Source organism: Dipodomys merriami, unplaced genomic scaffold (assembly GCF_024711535.1).
Source record: "Dipodomys merriami isolate MVZ:Mamm:240054 unplaced genomic scaffold, mDipMer1.0.p SCAF_49, whole genome shotgun sequence".
Classification (NCBI taxonomy): Eukaryota; Metazoa; Chordata; class Mammalia; order Rodentia; family Heteromyidae; genus Dipodomys; species Dipodomys merriami.
The window spans coordinates 9,614,296-9,635,199 of NW_027206057.1; the positions used below are offsets into that span (position 1 = coordinate 9,614,296).

The window sequence follows — 20,904 nt, forward strand, 5'->3', positions numbered from 1 at the left end:
TGTTTGTTGGTTAATTTGTCTTTTAGATATGATCTCACTTTATAGCCCTGGATGGTCTGGAACTTGCTAGGTAGCCCACACTGGTCACTAATTTACAATCCTCCTGCTTCAGCCTCCTAGTGTTGGGATTACAGATGGAAACCACCACATCTGACCTTATATACATTATGAAAGTTATGTGTGAAAAGAACCAAAATTAATTGCCTTGAAAAATAAAGAGGATAGTACATGCATAAACACAGTTGTAACAGCGATTAACACCATTCTCTCATAAAGTTAAAAAGGAAACAGGAAAGACTTTTAAGTGAAAACTAGCCAAGCACTGGTGGTTTACACCTGTAATCTTGGCATCTCAGAAGGCCCCAAACTGAGGCTTGAAGTTCAAAGCTTCAAAGTTCAGGCAAAGTTCAAGACAAATCTGAGAGACTTTTGAGAACCAGCAAAAAGCTTGAAGTAGAGTTATGGCTCAAGTGGCAGACAGAGCACCAGCGTCGAGCAAAAAAACAACAACAACAAAAAAGCCAAGGGAGCATGAAGCCCTGAGTTCAAGCCGTAGTACTCGCATGGAAGAAAGAAAGGAAGGGAGAACGAGATAAAGAAAGAGAAAGAAAGGAGAGGAAGGAAGGAAGGAAGGAAGGAAGGAAGGAAGGAAGGAAGGAAGGAAGGAAGGAAGGAAGGAAGGAAGGAAGGGAAGAAGGGAGGGAGGGAGGGAGGGAGGGAGGGAAAGGAAGGAAGGGAGGGAGGGAGGGAGGGAGGGAAAGGAAGGAAGGAAGGAAGGAAGGGAGGAAGGAAGGAAGGAAGGAAGGAAGGAAGGAAGGAAGGAAGGAAGGAAGGAAGGAGGAAACTAAAGGCCTTCATCAATGTGAAGGCAAGGATGCAAGATGGGAGGTAGCGGGTGACTTACAGGAATGTAAGCAACAGAGGAGACACGGCTCTCAAGCCTCTTAGACATCAGATTAACGAAGGTAATTTCGCTAGAGGCCCGTTTCCTTTCCCACCAGTGCGTGGAGGGGGCCTCCTGGCTCCCCGCCCCACAGAGCTGTCTCGGGAGCTCCCAGCGCTCGGCAGCGCGCCAGCGAGGTCCCGCCCGTTCCGCCTACCACTTCCGGGTAACCATGCTCCTTTGCGCGGCCCTCACGGAACCCGATTGGCTGCCATGGCAACCGCCAACGGCTGCAGAGTTTAAACCCGAAGCCCGGCCCGCGGCGGCTGCGCGCGCCACTCCCGACGGCGGTGCCCTTCGCTCACAGAGCCGTAAGTCCGTCGCGGTCAAGCAGAGTCGGTGTTTTTTTGAGCCTGAGCTCGCGGCCCCGTCGGCCTCGGCCCCAGGCCCGCCCTGGGCCCCGCCGAGGCTCGGGGCCGGGGCCTACCTGGTGGTGTCTCCCCCGAGTGCGGCCTTTGGGGGCGCGGCTGGGCGAGGGGCTCGAGGTAGGCGGTCGGCTCCCGGAGGGGGCGGGACGCCGCTGAGCGCCCCTTCGGCGCGGATTTCTCCCTGGTGGGGAGCCTGCGGACGTTCGCGGGGCGGAGCGTCCGCCGTGGGAGCGCTCGTTGGGGAGCGGGGCCGACGGGGGGATCCGGGGTCCGACGCGGGAGAACCCTACGTGGCCCAGAGATGGACCAGTGCGGGATGGTTCCTGCAGTGCTGCGTGCCCGCGCCTCTCCGCGGCCCGGGGCCGAGGGTCAGTTACCACAAGGGGCTGAGATGATGTCTTTATCTTACATAGTTTTCTAAGTCTGGAAGTCGAGACGTTACATAGATTGGTTTTTAGAGCCGGGGCTACACAATGCACGGTACTGTCACGATGGTTCAACTCGCCCCTACACCAGATCGTGCCCCTGGGTGAATTCGTTGATGTGGTAGGTGACAGGGCAGGGCTAAGGAAAAGGCCTTGGTTGCTAGCTCGAGCAACGGTGGATAGGGTCGTTGGTTAAGTTAGGAAAACTGTTAAGAATCAACGTATTGGAGAGTTGGCAGTTTAACCTTGCTTCCCAAACAAAGATGAATTTGATTTTTCTTGACTGAAGGCTTTGGGATAGGAGATGGCCTGAATTTTTATGTTAGATGTCCTTTCAAGTGTAGAAGGATGCAACGATTTGTGTGGAGTTTTCTGCGTGCTCTTTTGCTTTCTATAGGATAGAGAGCGGCTTTGATTCTAACTTTTTAAGGCAAATCTTAGAAGTATTTAGCCTTAATGTTGTAAGGTCATTTTTTTTCCCATTATTTGTTAACATGTCCATTCCCTTAACATCTGCTCAGTATTTTCTAAGGTGACTCATTCCATTATTTGGCAAGTTTTACAATTGGAAGGTCCTTACATTCATCCACAGTTACTTTTTCCACACACATTTACCCAGGCATAGCCCAGGCTATGTGCCAGGCACTGTTCTAGACACTTAGAGGCCAGTGCCAAACAACCTTGACCAAAGTCTGTGGAAAGAGAAAACAAACAATAAGAAAATTAATTAATGTATTTTTGGTGGTGTTATTAGACATTGATCAATGGAGAAAATAAAACAGTAAGAATTGTGGCAAGTAATTTTAAGATGTTTGAGTTGCATAAGCTTACTAAGAAAGTGGCATTTAATCAAAAACTTAGGAAATGAACAAGCCTTGTGGTTATTTGAAGGAAGAGTTAAAGGATAAAAAGTATGTAAATGGGGGCTGGGAAGGTCGATCTGTGATAAGAGTACTTGCCTTGCATGCTTGAGGCCCTGGGTGCTGTGGCTCAAGTGGTAGAGGGCTAGCCTTAAGCTGAAGAGCTGAGGGACAGTGCCCAGGCCCAGAGTTCAAGCCCCATAACTGACAAAAAAAAAAAAAAAAAGTATGTAAAGGTCCTATATGTCAAAAGTGGCCAATATGAGGCTGGGAATGTGGCTTAGTGAGAGTGCTTGCCTAGCATGCATGAAGCCCTCAGTTTAATTCCGCAGTACCACATTAACAGAAAAAGCCAGAAGCGGCGTTGTGGTTCAAATGGAAAAGTGCTAGCCTTGAGCAAAAGAAGCTCAGGGACAAAGAGTGCCCGGGCCCTGATTTCAAACCTCAGGACTGGCCCCCCAAAAGTGACCAATATGTTAGTGAAGAGGTCAGAAGAATGCCCTCATGGGAATTTTGGGAAAGGGACATGTATTATTGTATTGTCCAGGAATCAATAGACAGTAGGACCCAAAAATTACTGATGAGTTGTGAGTTAAACAAAATTTTATTTGAGCGAAAGAACAAAGTGCTGATGCGTCAGGACCATGCCCAATGTCAGGGTGTTAGGGCATGGCCTTGAGTGCCAGCTTGCATCAGCTTTTAAGCATTCTTAACTGGAAGGGAGAAGGGGGGAGGACTTAAGCCTGCACAGTTGGGCTCTTTGAACATTTTGGCCAATGATCACTCCAGAAGTTTTTACAATTTCTGCCAAGGCCTTCTGCCTAGGGGACTGTTCACAAGAAGCTTGGGGAATAGAACAAAAGATGGGAGTGATCCTATTCGTTAGTAGCAGAAGCCTAGTTACTAGTCCAAAAACAAAGTTACAAAATCATCCATTATTGATAAGCAGAAGCTTCTAATTTCTTTTTTCTCTTTTTTTCCATATGTTTTTATTGTAAAAATACTACTGTACAAAGGGGTTGCAGTTACATGAGTAGGGTAATGAGTACATTTCCTATCAAGCATTGTTACCTCCTCCTTTCCCTTCCCTCCCCAACTCCCTGCCCCCAAATTGTAAAGTTCATTTTCAATATAGTTTCTTGTACATCTCATTGTTACAATGTGTCAACCTGTATCCTTATTTAAGCATTTTATTATATCCTTTTCCCCTCCCCAAATTATAAAAAATGTATATACATGATGCAGGACACTGGAAGAGGCTTCTAATTTCTACATGGCCTGAGTACCTAAATCAAATATTATATCTTTAATTTTCATAACACAACAGTATCAAGTTGTGTTTATAAGCCATCATAATGATTAAATGAGATGGAGCGTTTTAACATGGGAGTTACCTACATTAACTTAAATTTAAAAGTATCAGTTTGCCGGTGCTGGTAGCTCAAACCTGTAATCCTAGCTACTCATGAGGCTAAGCTCTGAGGATTGCAGTTCAAAGCCAGCCCCTGCAGGAAAGACCTTGAGACTCCTATCTCCAATAAACCACCAGAAAACCAGAAGTGGCGCTGTAGCTCAAGTGTTCACTGAGCTGAAGAGCTGAGGGATAGCGCCCAGGCCCAGAGTTCAAGCTCCACGACCAAAAAAATAAAGTATCATTTTGATTGTTAGGTTGACAATCAATAGTAAGGTAGAATATAGTATCAGTGATATTATTTGGGTAACTGTAGTAATAATATATATGAGAGAGAATACTATCTTGGATCAGAGTGTTAGCAGTATACATACAGTAAGTCACATTTAGATGCACTATAAGAGCATAATTGATGAAAGAGTGGATGTGTTTGACAGAGAAAGACTTTTTTTTTTGGTCAGTCCTGGGACTTGAACTCTGGGCTTGGGCGCCATTCCTCAGCTCTGCAGCTCAAGGCAAGCATTCTACTGCTTTGGCCACAGTGCCACTTCCAGTTTTCTAGTGGTTTATTGGAGATAAGAGTCTCACGGACTTTCCTGCTCAGGCTGGCTTTGAGCCATGATCCTCAGATCTCAGCCTCCAGAGTAGCTAGGATTACAGGTGTGAGCCACCAGCGCCAGGCTGAGGAAGACTTTTTAAATATAATATTTATTCTAAATAGAGAGTAATGACTACAAAAGACTTGCAGCTGAAAAATACCTGGCATATCCTAGGAAGATCTAGATGGTAGTGACCCATATGGTAAAAACCAGAATGAGCTAGAAGGAAAGAAGGAGAAGTTCAAGTTAGAGTACCTGGGGAAAAAAGGAAGATATTAGAGAGACTTTCGGACAATTGTAAGAAATTTAGAGAGAAGTGGGAACTATTGGAGAGTTTTACATTGTCTGATCTACTATAGGAAAACTAGGCTTTGCAGAAATTCAGGTGAGATGATATTTCTAGGTTGGTTGCAGTAAACATACTAAAAAGTGGTCAGATTCTAAATATACTGTGCAGATGAATTGCGATGTGACAGTTTCACAGTTTTGGCATGAACAACTAAGAAGGATGGAGTTACCATTAACTCTTGAAAATAGGGGTAGGCTCTTGGTGAAAAAAATTTGGATGGATTAAGTTTGATATGCTTATTTGATGCCAGTGGAATGTGGGATAGTCAATTGACTATTCAAATCTAGCAAAGTTCATGAGACAAATACAAACAATAAGGAATTTTGGAGGTTTTGACATCGGGGTGGCATTAAACTTTGGGATTATGAGATACTGTAGACAAAGACAAACAGTTCAGAGGAAAGCCTATTATAGGTTGGAGGAACCTATAAAAACATTCTAGGAGAGTGACTCAGAAAGCCAAAGAAAGATAGTTTGTTTTATTTTTTGTTGTTGTTATTGGTTGTGGGACCTGAATTCTGGGCCTGAGCACTGTTACTCAGCTCTTTAGCTCAAGGCTAGCCCTCTACCACTTGAGCCACAGTACCACTTCTGGCTTTTTCTGCTTATGTGGTACTAAGAATTGAACCCATGGCCTCATGCATGCAAGGCAGGCACACTACCACTAAGCCACCTTCCCAGCCCCAGAAAGATAGTTTTTAAGGAAGGATAAATAACCACATCAAATTATGTAGATCCTGCTAGATCTATATAATTAGATTAAGACCAATAACCATACATTAGATTTAGCAATATGGAGGTCATTTGAGACCTTAGCAAAGTCAGTTTGGTAAGGTAGTTAGAATAAACACCTTACTAAAATAGGTTTTTGAGAGAATTCTGCCTGAGTAGATAATTCATAAGGTAAGATTTGCAGAGAATAGCAGTGGTAATTTGAAGATAAAGTAAAAAGAAGATAGGACTGTTTAAGATAAGGGAAATAGCTGTATGTTGATGAGAAAGACATAATGGAGGAGGAAAATTGGTGATAGAAAAGAATTGTTGGAGTAATTGCTTTGAGAAGGCAGGAAGGCAGAGGATTCAGTGCACACATTCATATCTGCTTATCCATAGTAACAGCAGCAAGACCAATATGCAGAAACAGATGTCAGTAGAGAGGTAGTTGTTTCAATATTCTCAGAATAATCTAAGGTATGAAATTACTAATAAAGTGACCCAGGGATGAGGGTAATTCATAAAGAACGGACTAGGAATTTTTAGGGGTGAGGGAAGATGAATGATCTGTAGAGACAAGACAGGTTGAAATTGAGAAGACTGAGTATTGGGAGTAAGTAGTGCAGTTAACAGTCTTTTTTCTAGATTTATACATACTGAGGCAAGGAGGCTTGGAGAGGGAATGGAGGCTTGGAAGGTTGATTTTGTCCATGTACATGGCTAAACATCTGCCCTTATAAGTGAAACATTTTCTGATTTTTTTCATTACCCAGACAGCCGCTTCATCAAATTCTAATGTAATATGTTAAATGTATAATTTATTTTCCTAATTCCACTATTAGACCTTAATATCTAATTGAACATAGATCTAATAAACTAATGACAAGTTTAAAATTTTCTACCTTTTTCTCCAGTCCTTCTCTCCTTTGAGTTTAGCATTGCTCTTATGTGCTTCTATTAGCACATCTCTAAGATTACTTATATTCCTATCTAATCAGTGTCTGTATGGACATAAACTATTCCATTCCTTTTTTGTTTGTTTTTGCCAACCCTGGGGCTTGAACTCAGGGCCTGGGTTCTGACCCGGAGCTTCTTTTGCTCAAGGCTAGCGCTCTACCACTTGAGCCACAGCACCACTTCCAGCCTTTTCTGAGTAGTTTATTGGAACTAGGAATCTTAAAGACTTTCCTGCTCAGGCTGGTTTTGAATCATAATCCTCAGATTGCAGCCTCCTGAGTAGCCACTGTGCCTGGCATCCATTCCTTTCTCAAAATAGGAAAATCCTGGCTTTTCTGTTAGTACCCAGTCTAGAACATGCATATAGACTATGAGTTTAAATGAAGAAGCAATGTCATTTTTGGATTCTATTTTAAATTATTTTTTTATTTCATTTGTGCTTTCAGATTTTATATAAAAAGTTCTGCAAATTGGTACAAATGAAGCATATCCTAAGTCACGTTTGTCACTTTTTTTTTGGTGGGGGGTGCAGGTCCCAGCATTTGAATTTGCCCTTTGTGCTGTCCCTGAGCTTTTTTACTTTTTTTGAGCTTTTGTGCTCAAGGCTAACACTATACTATTTGAGCCATAGCTTCACTTCTAGCTTTTTCTTGGTTAATTGGAGATAAGAATCTCACAGACTTTTCTGCCCAGGATAGCTCTAAACCATGATCCTCAGATCTCAGCTTCTTGAGTAGTTAGGTCTACAGATGTGAACCATGAGCGTTTGGCTTACTGCCACTTTTTTAGAATTTATTTTTGTCAGTTAGCAATCAAACTCAACACCTTTTTTCATTTCCTTTTACTTCAGTCAGTGATGGAGTATCCAAGGATGGAAGCTAACTCAGTTACTTCAGTAATTAAGAGGCGTGTAAAAGACAAAAGAACTTCAAAAATGAAGTTGAATGTTTCTCTTGCTTCAAAAATCAAAACAAAAATATTAAGTAAGTACCATTAGTTGTAATTTGTATTCATGTATTTTACTCTTTCTATTTTTTGAATGTATTTGTTACTTTATTTGATCAACTGTAGAAAATTACTAAAATGTCTACTTTGTTAGCTGATTGGATCTTTTGATCATTTGATCTTTTGTATATCCTTGAAATCGTACATATGGGTAATTTTGATAACTGAATTTTCAACAATGAGTCTGGGGTAGCCCAAGGAAACTATCTTACCTATACCTTTCTGGAAAAGTGAAAAAAGAAGAATAATTGCTCTAGAATGCTGTGGCAATTAGATTATCGGTAATCCAGAGGTTTGCAGAGGTATCACACTAGTGTGGGTGACTGTATATAGCCAGAAAGCTCATCAGGAAGACACTACTGTTTGAAATCGAATTTCATAATTTCTGGAGGTAAGATGCAATGAGTAAAAAAAAAAAAAAAAACCCAAAGCATAAAAAGATAGGGAAATTCCCCAAGATAACTTTTCATTACTTCTGCAATTTTTTTCAATGGTTGTATTCATCTTAGCTAGAGTAGGAAAATGGGGGGTATATTCTTTTTTCATTTCCTGCTAATATAACTCCTTTGCTTTATGGAACAGCCAAGCCTCCCGGGAATCTTTAAATCATATTATTGCTCCTATTGTTCTCTAGGGCCATCTTTTAAACTAATCCCTCTCACACAGAAGCTGTATTCTGCTCTCTTTGACAGGATCATTACACACCCTGTGTTATGAGGATATATTCTGAGTTTGGGAAGTACAACAGAAAAATGTTACTAACCCTTCATTTTCTGGAAATCCTAAACTGTTTCTAGTCTGTCTATACTGGCTATGCCAGGAAAGGCTGTCTGAAACTTACCTGGATAAAGTACTTTTAGGAGCTTAAGTTTTATATACTTCATCTTTCTCTGAATACCTAAAAATCTCAATATATTTTATAAAATTTATTTTAGCTGAGTATATTTGCATAATATTAACGGTTTAACAGTTGAGAGGCTGAGGAATATGAAAGTTTATTAAAATAAAAGTTTAATATTAACTTTTTTGTTGGTTGTGGGGCTTGAACTCTTGTTAATATTAACTCTTAAAAATCTTTTTACAGACAATTCATCTATTTTCAAAATCTCTCTAAAACACAACAATAGAGCATTAGCTCAAGCTCTTAGTAAAGAAAAAGAGACTTCTAGAAGAATTACAACTGAAAAGATGCTACTGCAAAAAGAAGTGGAGAAACTGAATTTTGAAAATACCTTTCTTCGCCTAAAGCTAAATAACTTGGTATAGAAGATTTATTGTTTTTGTGACTAAAATCCTTAAAGCTACATTATAGAAGATCTGAAAATGCTTTGCAAACCTCCAATTGTAAGGAATTAAGAAAGTCAATATGCTATTCAAATTTCTGATATAGGCTAAACACCTATGAGTAATAAAATAGACATCCTAAGTCTAATTCTAAATATGTACTATGTGTTCTACAAAGCAGTATGATACATTTGATTGTATTGATTAACATTTGATTGCCCCTTGTAAGTAAAGTTTGGTGCATTATTACATTTTAAAAAGATAAGCATGGTTCTTACAGTGAATTTAAAGGAAAGGAGGTCACAGAGAGTTTGTATTCTCTTTTAATCTTTTCATTCATTGTCCACAAGCTAAATAGAGTGACATTTGTAATCCTTGCTTTTTTTTTCAGCTATGATTATTTTTAGCTATGATTATTTACCTGCATTTATAGATCTAAGTCTAAAGCAGAAATCAAATAAATGTGGGCAAATGTTCTGCACTGCTTAAAAATTAAGTTTCTATGACTGACTACTGTTTAGTTGCTGCCATATATGTTGTTATAAGACAGAAAAATGGAACATAATATTTTTTATTACAAAATCCATTTAATTCTGCAAATAAGTACCTTAACCTGCAATTGAAAGTTATTGATCTGCAACAGTATGCTAAAAGGTACATGCTAATAGAATCATAATATTTTTAAAGCATTCAAAATTTGTACGGACTATTCAGTATAATATAAAACCTTTTTACCTGAATATGATCTCAATAAAGTCTTTTAACAGTGATATATTCATAAATGTATGATATTATACTAAACCCTAAATCTAATTTGATTAAAAGAGGTCTTTATTTCACATATACAGAATAAGAAGCTTATAGAAATAGAATCACTCATGAACAATAACTTAATAACTGCAATTGAAATGAGCAGTCTTTCTGAGGTAAGTTTATGTGTGAGCAGTGTCATTTTTCAGCATTACTAAAGATAATTGAGATTAAATAACATCAAAGTTATGAATATCTATTCACATTCCAAATTTTGTACAAAGAAATGATAATCATTAGTAATATCCAATTTAAGAAATAGAACATTACTAGTCTATGTAATTGATACTGAAATTCTTACATAAAGACAGAATTTTGTTAAAAGTAATAGGATTAGCTGGGCACCAGTGGCTCACATCTGTAATCCTAACTGCTCAGGAAGCTGAGATCTGGGGATCATGGTTCAAAGCCAATGTCTATGAGACTCTTATCTCTAACTACCCTCAAAAAGCAAAATCCATTTAATTTTGCAAATAAGTACTTTAACCTGAAATTGAAAATGATTAATCTGCAACAGTATGCTAAAAGGTACATGCTAATAGAATCATAATATCTTAAATTCAAAATTTATATATTTGTATGGCTGTTTGTATGGACTACTCAGTATAATATAAAACCAGACTCAATTAGTAGGGCATTAGCTTTGAGCAGAAGCAGCTCAGGGTCAGTGCCCAGGATTGGTGTTCAAGCTCCCAGACTAATACACACAAACACACACAATCATTTTCTTCAATTTTGAATTCAGTTTTATCATTGTAAACTTACTGGTTTTTATTTTTACAAAATAAGCCTTGCCCTTTTGTGGTTTACTTTTTGTTGCTTTTCTAACTTTGAGTCAATGTTTATATAGTTTTTGTTTTTTTTGGGGGGGTCCAGTCATGGGGCCTGAACTCTGGGCCTGGGCACTGTCCCTCAGCTCTTCAGCTCAAGGCTAGTGCTCTACCACTTGAGCCACAACACCACTCCCGGCTTTTTTTCTTTTTGCATATGTGGTGTTGAGGAATTGAACCCAGGGCCTCATGCATGCAAGGCAAGCACCCTACCACTGAGCCACTTTCCCAGCCCGCTTATATAGTTTTTTTTTTTTTGTATGTGTGTGTGTGCCTGTGTACTCACATGCATATTAATACAAGGACAAAAAGCCATACTGGTTTATTGGGGAAAAGAATCTCTTAGATTTATCTGCCTGGTCTAGCTCTGAGATCAGTGAGATATCAGTCTCCTGAGTACTTAGGATTATAAGCATGAGCTACCACAGCCCAGTTTTTAAAAATTCTTCTACTGATTTTTTTCTTTTTTTTTTTTTCCTTTTAAAATTTTTCTTTTGATGTGATTTGGCATGAATTTCTTTTTTTTTTTTTTTTGGTCAGTTGTGGGGCTTGAACTCTGGGCTTGGGCACTATCCCTCAGCTCTTCAGCTCAAGGCAAGCACTCTACCGCTTGAGCCACAGCGCCACTTGGCATGAATTTCTTTATGTTTATCCTTTTACTTGGTTTCTTAGATTTGTAGGCTGAACCTTTTGTCTTTCTATTATTTCTCTTTTTTTTCTTAGCTATTTTAGGAATTGATTGGTAAAGTAGTTTTATGGTGGTGCTTTAGATGTCTTGTGTTACAAGATTCCAGATCTTAAATCTTCTATTTTAGCAGAGTCTATACTGTCAATAAGGGGAAGCATTTTATATTGCCACCTAAGGGTCAAAGTTTAGGCTCCCTGTTCAGCTTCTGCCGACAACAGCTTGGTGGGAGACATCTTTATAGAAAGTATATAGTTTCATTTTCTAACCTTTATTCAAAATTACTCAAAAAGAATGTTAGTGTCAAAATTTAGAAAGCATAAGGATGCAAAAGATAACAATGAAATCACCTGGACTTCCACTTTTCAATATGAATAATATCCAGTAATTATATTAATGTATGTATACAATATAGATGTCTGAGTGTATACACATATTTATTCCTATACATAGAAGAAAATCTGGAAAACTGATTAACAGAATATCAGTAGTGATTATAATCAGATGTTTTGTTCAGGGATAAACTGTTTTAACAGCTTACCAAGATAACGTTTAAGGATAAACTTTATCACATTGTTCTCACTCATCTGTAAAATATAATGTAAAAATAGTTCTATTACTGTTGATATCCTTGTGTAATTTGGTACTTCAATAACAAGTGTAGCATAATAAGGTTAAAAACTGTTTAATTCCATTTTTTTTTGTTCTTTTCAAAACTAGTTTCATCAAAGTTCTTTTTTACTGCCAGCTAGCCAGAAGAAACAGATGAGTAAACAATGCAAGTTGATGCGCCTTCCATTTGCAAGGTAATCACATTTTACCTAGGCTGGTCTCAAACTTTGATCCTCAAGATCTTAACCTTCTGAGTGGCAAGGATTATAGGAGTGAGCCACCTCCCCCTGGCTAAGTTTTTTAATTTTTGTAAAAATATTATTGTCAAGGTGATATACAGAGGGGTTACAGTTGTATAAGTATGGTAGTGAGCACATTTCTTGTCGAACTTGTTATCCCCTTCCTCGTTTTTTTCTCCCACTTCCTCTTTCCTGTCAACCCCCTCAAGTTATACAGATCATTTCCAACATACTGTCTGAGTATCGCTGTTGCATATGTTCCCCTTTGTCCTTTCTTAATTCAGATTAATATATATACAATACCCAGGGTACCAAAAACAAACTCAGTGACAACCAGGGATAAACCATAGGGGAAACACACACACACACACACACACACACACACACACACACACACACACACACACACACACACACACACACACACACACACACACACACACACACACACACACACACACACACACACACACACACACACACACACACACACACACACACACACACACACACACACACACACACACCAACAAAGAAAAATCTCTTATGTTCATGTCTTAGAGATCATTTCCCTTAGCATCATATATGGTAATATGTATGTAACTATTGAGGGATAAACCATAGGGGAAAACACACACACACACACACACCATTAAAAAAAACAACAAAGAAAAATCTCTTATGTTCATGTCTTGGAGATCATTTCCCTTAGCATCATATATGGTAATATGTATGTAACTATTGAGCTATTCTGCTCATATGCTAGGACTATCCTAGACATATATTAATTATTACAAATGAGGGAAAACATGGGACCTATGCTTCTTTGGATCTGGCTTATCCCACTTCTAGGCATTTACCCAAATGACCATAAACAAGGCCATACTGAAGCTACCAGCACAACTATGTTTATCTAATCATTATTTACCATAGCTAAGATATGGAACAATCCCGATGCCCCTCAGTAGATGAATGCAAGAAAATGTGGTATAGTATACATGCATATACATGCATACATGCATGCACACACACAATGGAATTCTATGCTTTCATCAGAAAGAATGACCCCATTTGTAAGGAAATAGACAAATTCTTTTAAAGGACTTGTTCATTTCTTTTATCTAAATGGTTAAATTATTGACATGAAGTTTTTCATCATGACATTAAGTTATCTCCTTATATGTGTTATATATTCATGTTCTATAGTCTTTCTAAATTATTTTTGTAAAATATAAAATTTTACTCATTTCACTCGCCTTTAGGGTCCCACTAACTTCAGATGATGATGATGATGACATTGATAATGGTAAAGAGGAAACGCAGCATGACAATATTGTACCAAAAACATCACCCAATATTTCATCTTCACTATCAACAAGACAATCAATATCAACTCATTGTAATTTGGAGATGTTATTTCTTAAAGAAGATAATCAAAACATGTATAATTTAGGTGATTCAGAACACATTTCTTCCACTGACAGTGCACTTCCAATAGGTGAGATTGCTTTAAAAAGTTAAGTATATCAGTATCAATAAATAATTATATTCATCAGACATTTTTCTTGAGGGAAATGTAGGGGATTGTTAATAAGCTACAGATTTGCTGATTTCTACCATTTAAAATGACTGTTGAAGGTTTTAATTTAAAAGTAAATATTCTAGCCAGGCACTGGTGGCTCATAACTGTGATCCTAGCTGCTCAGGAGGCTAAGATCTGAGGATTGTGGTTCGAAGCCAGCCCAAGCAGGGCTCCAAGAAACTACTCAGATAAAAAGCTGGAAGTGGCACTGTGGCTCAAGTGGTAGAGGGCTAGCTTTGAGCAAAAAGAAGCTCAGGACAGAGCCCTGACCCCTGACCCTGATTTCAAGTCCCAGGACTGGCATAAACAAACAAATACTCTGAAAATTTTCCTGTTTTTTTTTTTTTTTTTTGCCAGTCGTGGGGCTTGAATTCTAGGCCTGGGTGCTGTCCCTCAGCTCTTCAGCTCAAGGCTAGCACTCTACCACTTGAGCCACAGCACCACTTGTGGCTTTTTTCTGCTTATGTGGTGCTGAGGAATCGAACCCAGGGCCTCATGCATGCAAAGCAAGCACTCTACCATTGAACCACCTTCCCGCCCCAATGCTGAAAATTTTTAAGCCCACAGTGGCCTAATCTGTTATTTTGCAAGCAGTACCTAAGGAGATTTATTACCTTACCTTATTATTCAAAAAGTACCATACATTTACTTAATTTTGCCCTCTCCTTTTCCCATGAAAATTGGGGACCTAGGTGAGTATAGAGTATATAAAGAACATAATTATTTCTAAAGCAAAACTTGAGCCTGCATAATGACTAGTGAAAAAAATGGTAATATTTACATTTTATTTACATTATATTCCTAAATGATAATCCTATGGTATAGTTTATGTTGTTTACATTTGTCTTCAATTTTTCAAATTGTGCTATTAAACTTAGAGCTCAGAATTATTGTTCCTTGTTACAGTTATACATAGTGTAATCACTTTTTCTAGAATTGTATCCTTATAAGGGCTACCACTATTATTTGGGTTCATTAGTTGGTCTCCTTCAACTCTCATAATATGTATTAATGTCTTTACTGTTGTCTATGTTCCATTTTTCCATTGGAGCTTAAGCAGAGTAAATTCTCAGTAGTGTGTATTTTCCATAGATAAGTGTAAAATATGATTGAGTACTCTGATTATTTCTAACGTACTTTTTGTTAACATGATGTAAGGATCTAAACAGAACAAATTATTAGAAATCCTCACTGTAAAACAGCTTGTTTCTAATTTGTTTCAAGCAACTTACTACTTATTTGATTACTTAGAACTGGATCTTTTCTTTGTTCATATTATAGAAAGTCATTACCACTCAGACCAAACTTCTAAGAATTCCTTAGTGAGTGAGATAAGAAGTGACTCATCTATCAGCCACAGAAGGGAGAATTCATCTCTTAACAATGTGACTGAAAGGAAGAAGCGTCAGTCTTCTTGGGAGTCAAAAGATCCTATTATAGACATCTCCAGTGCTACAGAATTAGATCACCAGCAGATTTCAAATTCAGGAATAAACTGGAATAATGAGATAGATGACTGTATTAATGAAAAAAATATTAAAATGCAAAGAAATATGTTATCTTCTGAGTCTGCCAGTGAATCTAATGTAAAGTACATGAATCAAGTTCAGAGTAATGATGACTTTCATTTGAAAAAAACAGTGCATGAAAATGCTGACATAGATTTACCAGCTAGTGAAGTAAGCAAAATTGTAGTTTCAAGAGGCAGTAAAAATAAAAGAATTAAAAAAACAAGTTGTGGAGTGGAAACTTTCAGGAAAGTAAGAATCCCAAGCTCTGAAGAAAAGAGAGAAAGATCAAAGAAAAAATGTAAAAGCAGTTCAGATGTGGATATTGAAGAAAAGATTGAAAATAGACCAGAAGGACAATCTATTCCGAATGGCAAAAACGATGCAGAAGATCCAAATCTTGTTTTTGACACTGAAAAGCCAATTGAGGTAAACATACTGAAGAAAATAACTCTACGGAATGATTTTGATCAAGGTGACAGACAAAATACACACTATAACACAATGAAGAAAAGAATTCATGAAACAGATGAACAAGAGGAAGCATATTCTTTCTCCCAGAGTTTAGACATAGTCCTACAAGAGAATAAATTTGATATGGGTCAGAACTCCATAACTTATGATAAAAGTAAAGCTTCTAGACAGACATTTGTGATTCAGAGGTTGGAAAAAGATAACTTAGACACCACTTCTCAAAACCCAGACGGTGCAAGTGAATTTCAAATGGCTCATCTTTCCTTCAAAGATTATGGAACAGTATATGACTATGAAACTCAGAATATTCTTGGTTTCAAAAAGTATGTCACTGATACACAGCCTGCTAAGCAAAATGAGTCAGAAGTAAATACACTCAGGCAGAAAGTAAATCGGAGGACAGAAATAATCTCTGAAGTGAGCCAAGTATCTGACCAAGACAAAAGCAACAATTTTCCCCAAACCCAAGTGAATAAAGAGACTATATCTCAAAGCCTAGAAAATTCAAAACAGTTTCAAATACCTACTCTTTTCACAAGAGATAATGGGAATTTACATAGCGATGAGATACAGAATGTGTTTGGTTTGCAAAAGCAGATCACTGATGTGTACCCTATTCCACAAAACAAATCAAAAGTTAAGCAGCTTAGACAGAAAGTAAATCGGAAGACAAAAATAATTTCTGAAATGAATTTTGATAGTGAAAAAAGTCTATCTTGCTCAAAAAAGGATAATTCTCTCTTTATTCAAAAGGATAATGAAATCATTCTTGGAAACCTAAAAGACTCTAGGGAGTTTCAAACTCCTGGTCTTTGTACCAAAGACAGTGGAAACCTCTGTGATTATGAGACTCAAAGTATTTTGGAAATGAAAACACATGTTTATGATAAGCAACCTGCTTATCAAAATGATTCAAAAATAGATAAGTTTAGACAAAAGGCATATAGAAAGACAGAAGTAATTTCTGAAGTCAAACAGACATATGAGACTGATAACAAAGGTGGACATGACCTAGAAAAAGATCACATAGTTTCTTCAACCCAGAAAGATACAGATACTATTTCAGAAAATCTAGAAATTGCAAATGAATTTCAAATAGCTGATCTTCCCACCCAAGAGAGTAGAAATTTTTGTGATCATGAGACACAGAGTGTATTGGATTTGGAAAAACATGTTACTAATAAACAAGTTGCTCAGCAAAATGAATTAAAAGTAAATAAGAAAGTTAGACTGAAAGTAAATCGGAGAACAGAAATAATTTCTAGAATGGACCAAATATATGAAGACATTGATGTTCATGACCAAAAAACTGATATTAATGATTATCTTAAAAACCAATCTAAGCAAAACCGAGAATGCCAAGACATTACTAATGAACCCTATATGAAAGTCAATAGTAACGAGAAGGAAAGTTGTGATCAAATTCCAAATCCTTACCAGGTACTTAAAAAACATGGAAAAAAGTCATCAGCCAAGGCAAAGAACAGTTTGACAAGAGAAAAGAGCAAATCTATTTTGCTGTTAACAGATTCTTCACAGGCACCTGTGACCTTAGAATCTGATTTAAAACATATCACTAAGGAAGCAGATTCTGAGCCTGGAAACCAGATTGAACTACTTAAGAATCAAAAGCAAAGCACTGTAACTCAGAATACAGAAAGAGATATTCCATCCATGGGAGTGGAGGAAGAAAAGTGCTCAGTCAATAAAGTAAACAAAAGGACATCCAAATCAAAGAAAAGGAAGACTTTCCTAAAACCTCCAGATACCCAGGAAGTGATAAAGATAATTCCTGACACTGACCACAGACAGCCAGTTCACTCTTCTCAGGCCAATAAGGAAAATTATTTGGAGAGTGAGAAAATTGTGCAAATGAAGTCAGACTTTTGCACAAAGGAGTTAAAACCATCTTTATCTGAGAAATACTCATCTTATATACAGAATTCTTCCTTTAACAGTGCTCAAGATTGTTCAATACCCTTGAGTATTTCTTCTACAAATTTAATACAAGAAAACTGTGTCTTGGAGAGCTTACCCATCTTTCCAGTAGGTGATATACATGAGAAGATAAAAGCAGTGAAACTTAAAGTTAACCAGAGAACAAAACAATCAGAAATAGGTAAGTCAATGCCTAAAGTAATCACATTTTTAAGTGCTTTCTTTTTTTAACCTAGTAAAGAATATCTTACTAAAACTGGCATTTTTGGGGAGTTTTAAAACAGTACATAGTATCTATAAAAGCAGCATGAAGAAATTAGAGTTGAAGCAATTAAAGAAATTTGGAATAATAACAGTATATTGAACATTTTTAACCTAAAAATCTTCAGCCTTTGCCAATTATCTAATAATCCTGATAGTTTCTCTTGTCATCTGGGCCTGGGCACTGTCCCTCAGCTATTCAGCTCAAGGCTAGTGCTCTACCACTTGAGCCCCAGCGCCACTTCCAGCTTTTTTCTTTCTGCATATGTGGTGCTGAGGAATCGAACCCAGGGTCTCTGGCATGCAAGGCAAGCGCTCTACCACTGAGCTACCTTCCCAGCCCCGGAAAGTGAATATTTTAAATGTAGTCAAGAAAATGCTCTCATTTATTTTACCAAAAACAGTTGTAGATTTCTTAAGTCTGGCTCTGTCTATCCAGCAACATACATTTATTGTGATCAAAGCAGTTATAGGTGTTATTAGGGAGTGAAAAGTAAGCCTGGCCTCTATCCTCAGAACATGTGTATGTGAAAGTACAAAGACAGGCGTGATAAATTTTAAAAAGTAGACCAATTATGCTAGATGATGTAATGAAGGGAAATTTTGATTAGAGGAATCTGCAAATGTGTCATTACATAGGCAGCATGTTAAACTATAAGATGTTTACTGGACATTCCCATATCATTTTTTTCCCTATTAGAAACCTACCATTTAAGAGTGTGTGTGTGTGTGTGTGTGTGTGTGTGTGTGTGTGTGTGTGTGTGTGTGTGTGTGTGTGTGTGTGTGTGTGTGTGTGTGTGTGTGTGTGTGTGTGTGTGTGTGTGTGTGTGTGTGTGTGTGTGTGTGTGTGTGTGTGTGTGTGTGTGTGTGTGTGGATTACTAGGATGTTGATGGATAAAGATATTCCAGAGAAAAGGTACTAGAAGCAAAAGAAGTCCAAAGATTTAGTCATAAGGTCTGTTAGAGGACTGGTGAACCATTTTCCACCTCTCTGTCACTCACAGTATTTCACAGACTGAGCAACCAGTCAGTAATGTATGTGTTGAGTGAATAAATATCCAGTAATTGGAGTGGTTCTGTGGAAAGAGTTGAAACATGAAGAATTTTTTACATTCAGTGTGTGTTTCAGAGCAGACTTTTTGGATTTTTTTTTTAAGTTTTAAGCCTCTTTTCCTTACAAAGTTAAATTATGTTTTAAAATTCGTTCCTTATGATTTACAGACTACTAAATACTTCATATTTATTTTCATATCTCTGTCATACATACTTTACAAATGTTTGTGAAAAATTCATTTCAGGTAAAAATAAATTGCAGGACTTGACAAATACCTGTTTTATTTCAAATAACACTGCACAATTGGAAAATGAGTTTAAAGATCTATCTTCAGACTTGCCAAACAGAAAAAGAAGGTGTATATCTCTCAATTTCAAAGAGCCAGACCTCAGAAGGCAAGTATTTCAGTTATTTCACAGGTTTTTATAAGCATTTCCTGAATTAGTATTTGAGTACTTCTAACTATTAGTAAAACCTAAATATTGTTGACATGTATTCTTAGCCAAGTAATGTGGCTCACATCTTATGATCCTAGCTACTCAGGCTGAGATTTGGGAATTTTGGTTCAAAGCTAGCCTGAAAAGTCTGAGATTCTTATCTCCAGTTAACCCTCCCCCCCCACACACACGGGGAAAAAAATCAGTGGAAGGAGGAAGGAGTATGGCTCAAATGGTGGAATACCTGCCTTGAGCAACAAAAGCTCAAGGCCCTGAATTTACAACCCCAGTACCAGCAAAATAAATAAATAAACAAGCAAACAAACACACCAATAGAATTTTTTTTTTTTGGTCGGTCCTGGGGCTTCAACTCAGGGCTTGGGCGCCATCCCTCAGCTCTAGCTCAAGGCGAGCGCTCTACCGCTTGAGCCACAGCGCCACTTCCGGTTTTCTAGTGGTTTATTGGAGATAAGAGTCTCATGGAGTTTTCTGCTCCAGCTGGCTTTGAACCTCAGGGACAATGCCCAGGCCCTGAGTTCAAGGCAAAAAAAAAAAAAAAAAAAAAAAAAATGAGGGAGAGAGATGGTATTTATGGGAGCAATCAGAAAATGTTGATATACCTATATTTCATTTCCAATCTAAGACAAAGAAAAAAGTAGCAACTGGATTGCCATCGTTCACTATGTGTACTGGATGTGCATTGCAATATTTTGTAAAGTTTCCCAATTCTGCTTAACTCAAAGCAGGAGTACAGCACGGAGCAAAGACCACAATAATATTCATGTAGTCTTTGCTACCTTTTAAGTTTGGGACCATGAGTACATTTCATACAAAAACATGTACATATATGTAAAATATAGAGAAGAAATAGAATGCTACTTCTTGCAACATAGAGTACTAGGTAGATTGACTCTCTTAATAAGTAAAATTACTGGGTAAATTTTTTTTGTTCATTTATTAGCTAGTAGAAAAGTAAGAAAAGCTCAGATTTGTGATTGAGTGATAGCATGAACCCAGAAAGGGTAAGTGGAGCTTGAAATTGGCTTTTGCCTGAAGGTAATTATCTAACTAGGTGAAGCAGAGCACTAGATTCACAGCCATATGAGTCTGGGTACATGATATAAATCCTAGAGTCCAGCTGAAATGAAGAGTCTTAACAGTTGATTCTCTTTAGTAAAGTTGAGCTGCTCTCTTAGTAGTGCAGCAAGCTAAAAATAACTCTTCCCTAGCTTCTTCAGCCTGAAAAAATAACTCTACTTCTGAATGGAGAAGAAAAAAAAGTATTCTGAGAATTCATAACCAATATTGAGCTCTTATGAAGATTATAACTGGAATTCCTAATAACTGGAAAGCACAAAACCTTCAAGCTGAGGATTTAGTTTAAGGAATCCATGAATTGTAGTGCACCTGTGTCTTTAAGGAGCCAATATAAATATTTTCTCCAGGAGTTTTCCTTCATCTCAGGCCTCAGCACTTTTTTTTTTAATTGTAAAGGTGGTATACAAAGGGATTATAGTTACAGAAGTCATGTATTGAGTTCCTTTCTTTCTAAACCTCTT

At 37.7% G+C, this 20,904-nt stretch overlaps 1 protein-coding gene across 1 annotated transcript; it reads left to right on the forward strand.

The window, feature by feature from the left end:
- The first annotated feature begins 1,171 nt into the window (after positions 1–1,171).
- Sgo2 (shugoshin 2) lies at positions 1,172–19,337 on the forward strand. Its single transcript, XM_069995840.1, has 8 exons — positions 1,172–1,254; positions 7,477–7,609; positions 8,716–8,891; positions 9,764–9,841; positions 11,961–12,046; positions 13,354–13,589; positions 14,955–17,774; positions 19,153–19,337. Exons 2-8 carry the CDS (start codon positions 7,483–7,485, stop codon positions 19,335–19,337), a joined length of 3,708 nt encoding a protein of 1,235 aa, XP_069851941.1. The 5' UTR covers positions 1,172–1,254; positions 7,477–7,482.
- Positions 19,338–20,904: the final 1,567 nt, after the last annotated feature.

Bases quoted from the DNA above. Each gene is read 5' to 3' on its own strand.
- Sgo2 (XM_069995840.1), top strand. From the start codon at position 7,483: ATGGAGTATCCAAGGATGGAAGCTAACTCAGTTACTTCAGTAATTAAG. The intron at 7,610-8,715 runs GTAAGTACCATT...ATCTTTTTACAG, and splicing joins AATCAAAACAAAAATATTAA to ACAATTCATCTATTTTCAAA. The intron at 8,892-9,763 runs GTATAGAAGATT...TCACATATACAG, and splicing joins GCCTAAAGCTAAATAACTTG to AATAAGAAGCTTATAGAAAT.